Source organism: Panthera onca, chromosome C2 (genome assembly GCF_046562875.1).
Source record: "Panthera onca isolate mPanOnc1 chromosome C2, mPanOnc1 haplotype 2, whole genome shotgun sequence".
Lineage (NCBI taxonomy): Eukaryota > Metazoa > Chordata > Mammalia > Carnivora > Felidae > Panthera > Panthera onca.
Window position 1 is genome coordinate 77,576,300 of NC_138347.1, and position 13,108 is coordinate 77,589,407.

At 38.4% G+C, this 13,108-nt stretch overlaps 1 protein-coding gene across 2 annotated transcripts in view; it reads right to left on the reverse strand.

The window, feature by feature from the left end:
- IL1RAP (interleukin 1 receptor accessory protein) overlaps positions 1-13,108 on the reverse strand; it is a 132,395-nt gene that overhangs the window by 34,695 nt on the left and 84,592 nt on the right. For both annotated transcript variants that reach the window (XM_060639529.3, XM_060639530.3), the window contains exons 3-4: positions 12,520-12,805; positions 8,122-8,308 (exon numbers count right to left, since the gene is read on the reverse strand). In XM_060639529.3, the coding sequence (XP_060495512.1) occupies positions 8,122-8,308; positions 12,520-12,805 (473 nt within the window). The remainder of the gene's footprint in view (positions 1-8,121; positions 8,309-12,519; positions 12,806-13,108) is intronic.

Genomic DNA, 13,108 nt, shown 5'->3' on the forward strand with positions numbered 1-13,108 from the left:
TAGGAGGAGGGGAGACGTGGGAGATGCCACTCCAGGGACAAGGAAAAGTGTGAACGAACCCCCTCCGCTCTTACAGCATTTTGCCTTCTGTGTGAGTCCTTCACCAACGTTATTGTAGTGATCTCTTTTCATGTGTATTTCTTCCTCTACAAGAGGTACTCTTAGGGGCAGGTAGAGGGGGTAGATGAGTACTGTATCCACATGGGCAGCAACTTGCCCAATGCTTGGCACACGGGAAACGTGCAATACATTTACACAATACATTTGTGTTGTGTGGTCAAAAATATGAATGAGAGAAGCAAGCTCAAGATGTGGAGCCTCAAGTTCAAGCGGTATGCAAATGAGAACAAGAAGATGAATACAAGAAATATGAGACATGGGATGGGTGAGCTGTAGGACAGATGGGGAAACTGAAGCGAGGATACAAAGAGTTTAACAGAAATAATGGGTTAGGAATATCTACTGACATTTTTGCATCCAGGATTAAGTTGGTCTGAAATGCATCATACTTGTTCACAAAATTTTATAAGAGTTCTACACTGGAGTCACTTCCAGGGAACAGAACTATGTCATCCATTGTTTATGCAACAGATATTTATAAAACCCTTCCCACGTGACAGGTACTATGTTAGGAGATGGGCACACACACAGTAGATGGTAAAAACAGAAATGGCCCTTATTCCCATGGGATTTTCCAGTCCAGTCTAATTCATTCAGGTATTTAATCAATTCCTAAATACAGAGTACAGAGGTTCTGTTTTGTGCTGTGTGCTTGTGATTCAAGGGATAGAAAGAAAGAGGTCACTACCCAGGACAGGAGAGAAAAGTGCAGTCATTACAGTAACAAAGGTGAGGTATAATTTAAGTGCTGTCAAAATACAGAGTGGGTGATTCATTCAGCTAAAGTCAGCTTCAGGGCTTCACAGATATTTGAACTGGGTTTAAGTTTAAAGGATGTAACTTAACTCCCCAGAAGCCCTCAAACTATGTGTAAAATGCTGTGTATATATATAGGCATATATAGAATTAAATGTGTATTGCTTGGAAAGAAAATATGATACACACTTCCTTTATACCAAAGGTTAAAAATCATTATATAGGGACCATAAAGAAAGGAAAGAGATAAAGAACGAACCAAACTAAGATGTCAGATCAAATTGAAACAAGCACCTTAAAATAAAGTCTATTACATAGTCCTTGGACTAACTTAACAATACGTGCCGTGCCAACAAGAAGGCCAAGCCTGGCACGCTTTCAGAAATGTGCTTTCCTGATGGCATTTTGTCAAAAGAGGCAAAAGTTTTTCAATTTTCCAAGAGATTTATAAACAATATATGGCCAATTCTGATTAATCTCACACTGAAAATTAGAGGTGGAGGTAATATCCCAATTTTAATGATCACACTGAGTACAAGGAAAACCAGCTATTTGCAAAGTGATATCCGGAATGATATCTATTCTGCTAAATAGCACTTGAGAACATTTCAGCAGCTGCCATAAATGTAATATCCAAAACACCTACTAAAGTGGTTCCTCTGATCCTCAGTAAGAAGGGAAAATTTGCCTTGGTTTCTACAAGTGTCTCTGGCAAAAAATGTTCACATGCCCAGTTATACCGATGAGAACGAGGAATGATCCAGTAGTATAAAAGTTAGGATGGCTCGCCATATTTTAAAGCTTAGGTCTCCGAATAAATAATAATAGTAACAACAACAACAGGATCACACTTACCTGTGTCTTTATTCCTATGTATTTGGAAGTCCCTATGAGAACAAACAGGCAGCCTCCAATTTATACACATGTTTTGTTCCAGAAGTTCTTTTATAAGCTGGCTATTTGAAATTCAGTAAATCACTTCCAAGCCATGGTTTGCTTTCCAGGCTAGTAACAAAACCTGGCTTGTTCAACAAACATTTACTAAACATCAGTTTAACTCACAGGGTTGTTGAATTAGAGACCTATGAATTCTGGGCCCAGACTGAAGAAAACCCTGCCATGCAGAAAGACAGGAGGAGAGAAGACACGCAGAGAAGAAAAAGTCAAGCCTGCCCCATGTCCCCTGCAATTCTGAAAGAGAAACTTTGGATCTTCTGGTCCCACTAATCCCAGGTTTCTGAGCCCCCTCTCACTTCCCCGAGGCCCTATTTCCACAGGTTTCCTTATGGCCCACAGACTCCCTTAACCTAATCCATGTGCAAAGCCTGCTCTGCCCTTCAAAATCCTTTACGCTCCAGAAATAAAGACTGGAGTGCTCTCTCTGTGTCATTTCTGAAGAGTATAATCTTTGGAACCCAACAGAAGTGGCTTGAAATTCCAGATTCTCCCAATATTGGCTGGATTGTTTCGAGTAAATTATATAAAATAGTGTGAAACTATGGGCTCCTGACATAGATTGTATAGGGTTGAATCTTAGCTCATAGCTCTGGGACCTTGGAAAAATCTCTCAACCACTATATACTTGGGGGTTTTCATAACGATATAATGGAGCGAACAGTAGAGCTTACTTCATGTTGAGAGAATGAAAATAATTAAAACATTTGGAAAAATTCCTGTGCTTGGTAAATGTCAGCTATTCTTGTTTACCTTTCTGAGCTTCTTGTTCCTAATGATATCTACCCTGAAGGATTGTGGTAAGTGTTACATATAACATATAAAGTACCCAGTACAATGTATTTTACCGCTAAAATGCAAGAAATGTTAGTCTCCTTTTCCTCCTTTCAATTCATTCCTTTTCACCTTTCTGCCAACAGGAAAACAAATTTGCTGGAACTGATAAATGTGTCTTTTAACTCTCACAGTTATTACTAAAAGAGACCATTTCTCCAACGTCAGGGTAGGGAACTCAGCTGATAACAACTGAGAGAGAGTTACTGTAGGAGGGCCAAGAAACCCAGATGGATGCAGGGAGTGACTGTAGATGGTAGAAAATGAAAAGCAATGTCAGCATAGGAGAATGCCCCTTCTAAGAAAACTGATTTTGCTCCCAAGATTGCAGAACTCTTAGGATTAAAGGTGTCAATTACTCCAAGATGGAGAAATAAAAAGCAGTATAGCACACATCAGTAGCAACCTTTTCATAATCATAGAATAGAAAGGATGTCTGGTTACTGATTGTCCTTTTTAGTCACCTGCACATTGTTGGGTGTCTGCTATGGCAATGGTTTCACTGCTATGACTTTTTTCTTGATCTTCTTTCCAGGCTTCCTGCTTTTATTCACCCATGAATATTCTCTCCAGATTTTCACATTAGCCCTTTTCTCTTGTCATTTTATTTTGTTTTCTTAAGGGATTCAACTATCATATAGATAATTCTATCTAATTATCTAATTAGATTCTCTGTCTCTAGCTTTGACTTTTTCTTCTAAGCTCTAGACCCATACACACGTAGCCACTGCCTACAGGTCACTGCCACATAGGTATCTCACAAACACTTCTAACTCCATCTGACATTATCTAAATACATTACTTGCCCCCCAAACCTGCTTCTTCCCTGCTCTTTCATACCTTGGTTAATAGCACCAACATTCATCCAACCAGGAAAACCAAAAAATCTGGAAATCATTAAGAATACAGAGATGGGTGTGCTATAACTTTACTCTCAAGAAATAGTCTCACAGGGCACAGGCATGTAAATTTCTCCCTCTTCTTAAAACCAACATTAATGATCTTTGTCACTCTTGTGGAAGTTAGAATTCTACTTTTTGATAAGAGTAAGAATTCTTTTATTTTTATTTTTATTTTGAGAGAAAAAGAGAGAGAGAGAGAGAGAGAGAGAGAGAAAGAGAGCATGTGAGCAGGGGAGGGCCAGAGACGGAGGAACAGAAAGAATACCAAGCAGGCTCTGTACTCTCAGTGCAGAGCCTGGCACAGGGCTTGATTGCATAAACCATCAGATCATGACCTGAGCTGATATCAAGAGTCAGATGCTTGGGGTCGCCCATGGACCCCAAGAATTCTTATTTATAAACTTGTCTGAATTAAACTGTGGTCTCTTTTTGAAACTATGTAGGGCAGGACATATATCTCATTGATTATAACCCCCTGACATATTTCATTGAATACGATTGATCTTCAACAGCTGTTGAAAGTATATATAAATGACTGTAAAACAATAAAGGAAGTGAAAAGTGAGATGGAGACAGGCATAAATAAGTAGCTGTGGGATTATATCAGGGAAAAATTATCTATAGCTGGAGAGAACAGGGAACAAACATTGATATGAAGACAGTAGAATTTGATATGTTCTAATGAAAGAATAGGGGACATGCCAGGCATCAGGAATGTATCAAGAAAAAAGAAGGAAAATTATAGAATATATAAGGAAATAAAATTAAGTTTTTCAGACTATTGAGTATTCAAAGTACAGAAAAAGTGAACAGGGTTAGAGATGAGAGAACTCATTTGCAGGTAAATAGAAGAATACATTTTTAAAAAACTGGAAAATACTTTACACTTATTGATATAAAATTGTTCATGATTCTTTTAATCATTTTTTGGGTTTTTTACTACAGAACATTACAATCATAGAATACACAATGATACCCTGTACCTGTACCTAGCCTCAAATGTATCAATTCGGGCTATGTCTTACTTCATTTACACCTACTCACTGCACCCCAAGACTATTGTGAAGCAAATGACAGACATTCTATAATTTCACTTGTAAATATATCTGTGTGTATCTCCAAGTGACAAGACCCCTTCTGCAAGCATAACTGTAGTAACATTATCACAATTTAAAAAGTAATAATAACGCATTGTATTATCAATATTCTGTGTTCAGAGTTCCCCAATTTTCTCCTAGGTTGTTTTAGAGTTTGTTTGAATAAAACACGATTTAATGAAGGTCCATATACTGCAATTGTTTTTTATATATCTGAAATCAGTCTTTTTCTCTCTCTCTCTCATTCTCTTTCTTCCCTCTTTCCCTCCCTTTCTCTTAATCCTCTCAGTATAACATAAAATAGATATAGAAAAATACTTCAATGTATATATGAGTTAATGTATTATTGTAAAGCAAATACCTTCAAACCACCACTGAGGTCCAGGAATAGAACAGTACTCCTCACCCCTGAAAAGTTTCTGCATGCCCCATGTCAATCACAGATCTTTTACTATCCCCCAAAGAGGCCATTATCTATACTTTCACAGAATTGTTTTCTTGTTTTCATTTATAATTTCATCACCTCCACAGACACTATAGTCTCAACCATTTTTAAATGTGTCTTATATGTTTCTTTGAATCTACACATTTTCACATCCTGCCTTTCTTTTTTCTTGCCATTTATCTGTTGAATAACTCAAGGCCTATAGAATTGAGGAGGGCACCTTTTGGGATGAGCACTGGGTGTTGTATGGAAACCAATTTGACAATAAATTTCATGAAAAAAAAAATTCTCCAGTATGGATTTTGCTGACTGCAAACTCATTGTGTAGATCAATACATTTCCCTCTTCTCTATATATCCTGCAAAATGGCAGCAGGATGCAAATCAGACTCAGGTTTAATCCATTTGGAACAATTATAAGTGATATTTTATTCCTTCATAAGAATGAATATGCCCAGCTGTTTGATTTCTTATGATGGTACCAATCACTGATTCTTAATGTTTAGATTTATTAATTCTTTCGGGGTTGCAAAATGATTATATAAAAACACACTTCTCTGTACTATTTCATTACTCAGTGCACATTTCTTATAGAAAAGGCAGAAAAAATACTTGATATTTTCCCTTTATCAGTTTTCAAGATAACAAACTGATTTCTATCATCCACCAAATGTGACCGATTATTTTGAAATAGTATGAACTTACAGATTTAAATTTAATTCTTAAGATTTAACCCATTGTGACTAATATCCCTCCTGAAATTCAAATTCTTCCATTTTCAACCAATGGAAAACTCTTAAAGTTAGCTCCTAGGTCATTTCATTAATGACTTAAACTGTTAGATGTTAACATTTTATTTATTTTTATTTTTTATTTATTTTGATTTCTTAAAAAATTTTTTTTAATGTTTATTTATTTTTGAGAGAGACATAGACAGAATGCTAGTGGGTTAGGGGCAGAGAGAGAGACACACACAGAATCCGAAGCAAGCTCCAGGCTCTGAGCTGTCAGCACAAAGCCCGATGCAGGGCTTGAAGTCACCAGCTGTGAGATCATGACCTGAGCTGAGTGAAGCTGGATGCTTAACCAACTGAGCCACCCAGGTGCCCCGATAACATTTTAAACTATGATTATGAATTGCCTATTTCTTCCTTTAAATCTGTCAACTTCTGCTTCATGCATTTGGACACGCTGCTGTGAAGCACACGTACTATTTTTATGGCTTCCTGATGAACTGACCCTTTTATTATTTTGAAAAGTCCTCTTTATCTCCGACAAAGTCTACTTTATGTGTTACTGGCATATCCATTCTAGCTTCCTTATTTTTATTCACCATTTATTTTCCATTTAAAGTTATTTTCTCCACTCTACTTTCTGTACATATTAAGGCATTATCTATCACATTCATTTACAATTATGTTCCTCTTAGTTTCAGGCTTCATTTATGAAATGACTTATTTTCTTCTTTCTAAATTTTTACTGAATTATATAACTTCTGGACTTTTCTAATTCTTATTTATCTATGTTATTCTTTCTCATCTTATATCATTTCTTAATGTCCTGTGGCTCATTTTTGAAACAGTAAGTCATATTATGTCCTTCTGGCATGCATTTTCTTTTTTGATAGAAATGTTATTCTGCTTCTTATTCTCCTTTTTCTTATAACTTTGAATGGGATTTTTCCCTTGGTTTTTTTGTTGTTTATTTTTATGTAAAGTTAGGGGTTGTTTGTTTGTTTGTTTGTTTTGTTTTGTTTTCCCTGAGCTTTTAGGTTGGCAGATTTTCTAACTTCACAGAGATCTCTCTTACAAACTAGGATCTTGAGATTTCCTGAGCCTCTTCTGCTCTTCCATTTTTAGCTGGTCCTTCTCTTTTCTTCCTCTGTATTGTCCTGATCCTGTTTATTTGTCTTCAAGTTTATTATTTATTTATTTATTTATTTATTTATTTATTGAGAGCTCATGCACGTGTGAGAGGGGCAGAGAGAAATGGAGAGACAGAATCCCAAGCTGTCAGTGCAGAGCCCCATGTGGGGCTCGATCTCATGAACCATGAGATCATGACCTGAGCTGAAATCAAGAGTGAGACACTTAACTGACTGAGCCACCCAGGTGCCCCAGTGATCCTGTTTACTTTTGATCACACTCCCAGCAGCTTGTCTTCAGTGGAGGTGGCATTTTATTCAGAGTTACAAGGCACTTGGACTATTTCAGTCCCTTCAAAACTTCTTGATATGGGCCTCTTGGATTCACCTTCTATTTGAGAGCATAACTCTTCCTAATTTCAGCTGCTATTCTCAAATTGGCCCACCTTACTTTCCAGTGAGTACCACTGGCTTTTGGGGGGTTCCCTATTGTCAAGTCTGCCAGGTACCACATTACTTCCATCTGCCCTCTTCCCTAGACACTGATTCTGTGTGTGGTTTTCCCATAAGTAGACACATGTTTTACAAACACATGTAAATGTGGTCCAGGAGGGTTTAGCTTTGGCTTCTGTGGATATTTGAAGACATTAAACAACAATGCCACTACCCCAGGGGCCACCTCCAACACTTTCATTTTTGATTAAACAATTTCCAAGTCTCTTAGATGTGCAAAAGACCACAGAAGGATTGTGTCCACAAATGAGGGCAAACATAAACACATACACAAGTAATAATAAAATACAGTGTTGATTAATCAAGGTGTTGAAATACACCAGAAGAACGGGCAGCTGCTGGCCTCATTCAGCAGCCAGCAGAAGCGTGTGGCATTTCTCCAATGGTATTTCATACGAAATTAATAGAAATATAGTAATTCTAGTTATCCACTGAATATAATTTGGGAGATGGTGAATGGAGACAAAGCATTCTCTACCACTTTCTTTAAAATGGCACAAACTGAGGAAGTGATAAAAGATTTGTATAAAGTTATTAAGGAAGAATAAGAAATCTGATGAGCAAAATGGCATTCTCTACATTAACTCAACAGTTATTGGCATTTTAGAGAGGGCAAAATGCTCTTGAGCTTGCTTACCATATACCAAGTGATGGTTGGTTTGACACTGGAAGGAAAAAATCCATCTACATTTGGACAAGTGATCTTCTGAACACCATATTCTATATATAGTCTATGTACTGGGAGTTTCATGGAGGAATTGAAGCAGCTATCTTTCTGAACCACTTCAAGAGGAAATGCAACTTTGCTGCAATACGTGGTGTTCCTGAAAAGAGAAATACACAGTAAATGGGCAATCTCATTTTCATTTGATTTAACGCAGCAATCCCATTGAAATGAGCTAAAGGAAATAATGCTACATATGGAGATTTCATTTATCCGTAAGTTCATGTAAGAATTAAATGTATTATGGAGGTATTTCCTGTACCAATTTGACATCACAAAATAAAAACAGACACCATTAACTACTATTGGTATACTGAAATATTTACCTTTTAGGGTGACTGGGGAATTGCACTTGTGTTTGAATGTCTGCACATGTCATTTCACCCGCCTGGACAGGGCTGTTCTCCTCCCATCACCCTGCACCTTAGACATTCCCTTGACTGAATTTATCATAGTTCAAACAAGGGCACAATCATGTGTATTTTCTTTTGTTCCTTGCATGTAATACAGTGTCTAAACTTTCAGAAGGCACTGAATAAATATATTATTTTTAATATTTATTTATTTTTGAGAGACAGAGAGAGACAGAGCATGAGCAGCAGAGGGGCAGAGAGAGAGAAGGAGACACAGAATCTGAAGTAGGTTCCAGTCTCTGAGCCTGACGCAGGGCTCAAACTCATGAACTGCAAGATCATGACCTGAGCCAAAGTGGGACGCTTAACCAACTGAGCCACCCAGGCGCCCCTGAATAAATGTTTCTTAAACAAATGGAATGAATGTAATACATGCATCTACATATGGGAAAACAATAAAGGGAACACAGATAATGAAAGTAACTGATTTCTTAGGGTGATGGGTAAATGGGTTATTCACTGTTCAACCTTGTTTTGTGATTTCTGTGTAAGGTGACAAACACATATTAGATATTCATTAACTGATTAATTGAGACTAAATACAATGAAATAGGGAGATGCAATTCCCCCCTTTCCAAGATGAGAAGAGGGGTGTTTAAAGATGACTTATGACAATGGTAATAAGGTGAGAAGAGAGAGTGGCAGCTTTGATTTCTACCTACAAAAAGCAAAAGGTCTATCATGTGAAAGAAATATTCTTTTTTTTCTTAGTTTATTTACTTTGAGAAAGAAAGAGAGAGAGAGAGAGTACGAGCAGTGGAGTGGGGGAGAGAGAGAGAGAGAGAGAGAGAGAGAGAGAGAGAGAGAGAGAGAGAGATAATCCCAAAGTACTGACAGTGCAGAGCCTGATGCAAGGCTTGAACTCAAAGAACCATGAGATCACGACCTCAGCCAAAACCCAGAGTTGGACACTTAACCGACTGAGCCACCCAGGCAGCCCTGGAAGAAATATTCTACAGTTGGAAATTATACAGAGGGTAATTTTCAGCTTTGTAAGATATATTCTCTGATTTAAAAAAAAATGATGAACAGTGGTGGGACTGACTTTTCCAGCTCCAAAAGTAAAATATGGATGTTATCTTAAGAGGGACATTGAAGCAAGAATACAATTGGTTCAGTCTTAAAGGATGAATCTTAATTTATGGCCTTAAATACATAAGGCCTTTGATTTTACATGGTTCAGTTTAAGGTCATTTTTCATTTAGGAATCACCTCAGGACAGTGGGAAGCTTCTGGTGTCCCCACCAGACAGGTTCACTTCTAGATTTTCTTTGGGGACACAGAATATTGGCAGACAGATAAACTGAATATATGGCCATCTGATAAGTATGGAAACTGCTAAGTAACATTTAAGGAATACTCAGGCCTAAACAGCCATACTGCTCCTGTAATGTAAAAGAAGATTAGAAAAGTTTGAGGAAGGGCTCTAGATAATTAGGAAACAGAAATGAGATAATGAAACACTAAAATGCAGAGTAGACAACAAGGTCATCCAGAAAGCTACTGATGACCCCTTCCCAAGTATTTCCTGATATCCACTACATGTGGAATGTTAATGGATTAACAACGGTCAAAGATGAAAAGGAGGTCAAGGAGTTTAGGCTAATTTTCTCATTGGGTGGATACAGATACCAAAGTTATCAGATACTGACTTGCATGAGGTCACCAGCTAAGTAGGGTCAGGGCTGGGCAGATGGCCTAGTTTCTGTGTCTTTTCATCCAGTGCTCCTTCCACTATAATCTGTCTTAAACTCTCCTACAATGCTGTCTTGGGACATGAACAGTGGACACAGGCTCCTTGGAAGCCCACATGCTAGTCTAGAGTCCACTCCAATAAAACTAAAGAGTCAGGTGAAAATCTCAAATAGGCCTTCAGAAGTTACAAGGGACTCCCAAGGCCACAGTGATGAAAATGCTCTGTGACAGAGAAAAGGTCCTTTTTCACTTCATCACAACACAGCTTAAGTATATGAAAACATAGTCATATTTCTCCATTAGAGAATAGTTAATATCCATGAGAGACAAGGGGCACTCAGAAGAAGATGTGGAATTATCTATCATTATGTTATTCTTTGTTGTACTGGTATGTCATTCAGCCCTATTGTTATGGGCCGAACTGTGTCCCCCAAATCCCTATGTTGAATTCCTAACCTCCAATACCTCAGAATGTGACCATATTTGGAGACAAGCCTTTAAAGAGGTAATTAAGGTAAAATGAGTATGGTGGGCCCAAATCCAATATGATTGATGTGCTTAGAAGAAGAGAATAGGACAGAGATGACACATAGGGAAGACCTTATGAAGACATGGGAAGAAGATGGACATGTATGAACGAAGAAGAGATAAATGAAATCAACCCTGATGACACATTGATCTTGGAATTCTAACCTCCCAAACAGTGAGAACACACATTTCTAGTATTTAGTTACCAGTCTGCGGTATTTTGTTTTGGTAGCCATAGCAAACCAATGCACCTATTAAACAGCAGGAAACTATGTAAAAACAAAACAAACACACACACACACACAAAAAAAACCCAAAACAACAAAATAGTTATAAGCCATAAGCCAGATGGAAATTTAAACAACAAAGTAAAGCCTGGATGCTAAAAGGGGATCTTGGGGAAAAAGTAGCCAGAGAACTAAGCCTTAAAATAATTATTCTCTAGGGTTGCCTGGGTGGCTCATTTGGTTAAATGTCTGACTCTTGACTTTGGCTCAGGTCATGATCTCAGGGTCATGGGATGGAGCCCTGTATCCACCTATGCACTGAGCATGGAGCCTGCTTGGGGTTCTCACTCTGCCTCCCTCCCTCTCCCTGCTCCTACCATGTTTGCACACTCTCTCTCTCTCCCAAAATAAATAAATAAACATTTAAAAAATGATTATTCTCGGGGCGCCTGGGTGGTTCAGGCAGTTAAGTGTCTGACTTCGGCTCAGGTTATGATCTCGAGGTTCATGAATTCAAGCCCTGCGTTGGGCTCTGTGCTGACAGCTGGGAGCCTGGAGCCTTCTTTGGATTCTGTGTCTCCCTCTCTCTTCCCCTCCCGCACTTGCTCTCTGTCTGTCTCTCCCTCTCAAAGATAAATAAACATTAAAAAACTTAAAAATAAATAAATAAATAAATACATAAATACATAAATAAATAAATAAATAAAAATAAATTATTATTCTTCAGAGGGAGCTCAGTTTTTTAAAGATTTTTTTTCAGAGCAAAAAACTATTAATTAATATTAATTAAAATAATAATAGAATGGGTATATTATGTAGTAAAATGCAAAATCTACATGAACTTTCAAAATTAAAAAAAATTGATTTGAAAGAAATTTTGCAGTGTTGGTAGGGTGCTTTGGGTTACATTCTTCGATTCCCAATGATATGGTGTTTATTTGCTTCCTAGGGGATTTTGGTGAAAAAATTTGAAAGGCATTGCTCTAAATATATTTGATGGTTCCCAAATACTCTTTCTTCCATAAGGCATCCCAAGGCTTTATTCTGTGCCTGGAATTTTGAAAGATGCCAAGAATAACAGATATATATGGGTTCTAGTCCCCGCCCTCCTTATTGTCTAGGGAAATGAATGCCTCCAGGTAGGGCAGAAATGAAGGCAGGCTCTAATATCAGGGAAAAGGAACAAATAAACAAGATTCCAGCATTAGATAATCCTGATATATGCCAGGGTTTGAAAAGGAACCAATTATAAAGAAAATTCTCAGGAGTACAGCCATTTTCTCTGCACAACTCTTTCAGACAACCTCTGCTAAGCCACTGAGGTGAGGTGTAACTAACTCTTTCTAGATGCTTTCTTCCCCTCCCCAGCTTCATAGCAGATGCATCATCTGGAAAAAAGCCCAAGAACTAAAGGGAAAAGAGAAAGTCACCACCAAGAATCAGGCTACCTTAACATGCAGGTATAGTTGCCCGTGTCATTGAGGAGGGTGGGTCGGAACCAGAGCACATCTTTCTCCTTACTGATGCGGTTGTCAGGGAGGCGGAAGTTAATTGGCTCCTCCAGGTCCCGGTCCTGCCTAGTCCAATACCAGATCAGAGTAAGGCCAGCTGAATGGGCTGTGCTGTAGTTGTATTTCAAGAAATGTTCAAAGAGCGGGCATTTGATGCGAGCTGGCTCATCTTCAAACACTTGGATCTGCCTCATGGTATCTAGTCCCCAGTCATCACAGCGCTCTGGAACGATCAGAAAAGAAAGGAAAGGCTGGTGAGTCATTTCATCTTAAAGGGCTGCAGAGAACATACCTTCCCCTTAGGACACCCAATCAATTCCAGGAACCCCCTTCTCTGCTCAGGTTTAGTAACCCTTCTGTAATAATTGCATGTCCTATGGGGAGCCTGGGTGGCTCAGTCAGTTAAGCATCTAACTTCAGCTCTGGTCATGATCTCCCAATTGGTGAGTTCGAGCCCCACGTCGGACCATGCACTGACAGTGCACAGCCTACTTGGGATTCTCTCTCTCTCTCTCCCTCTCTGCCC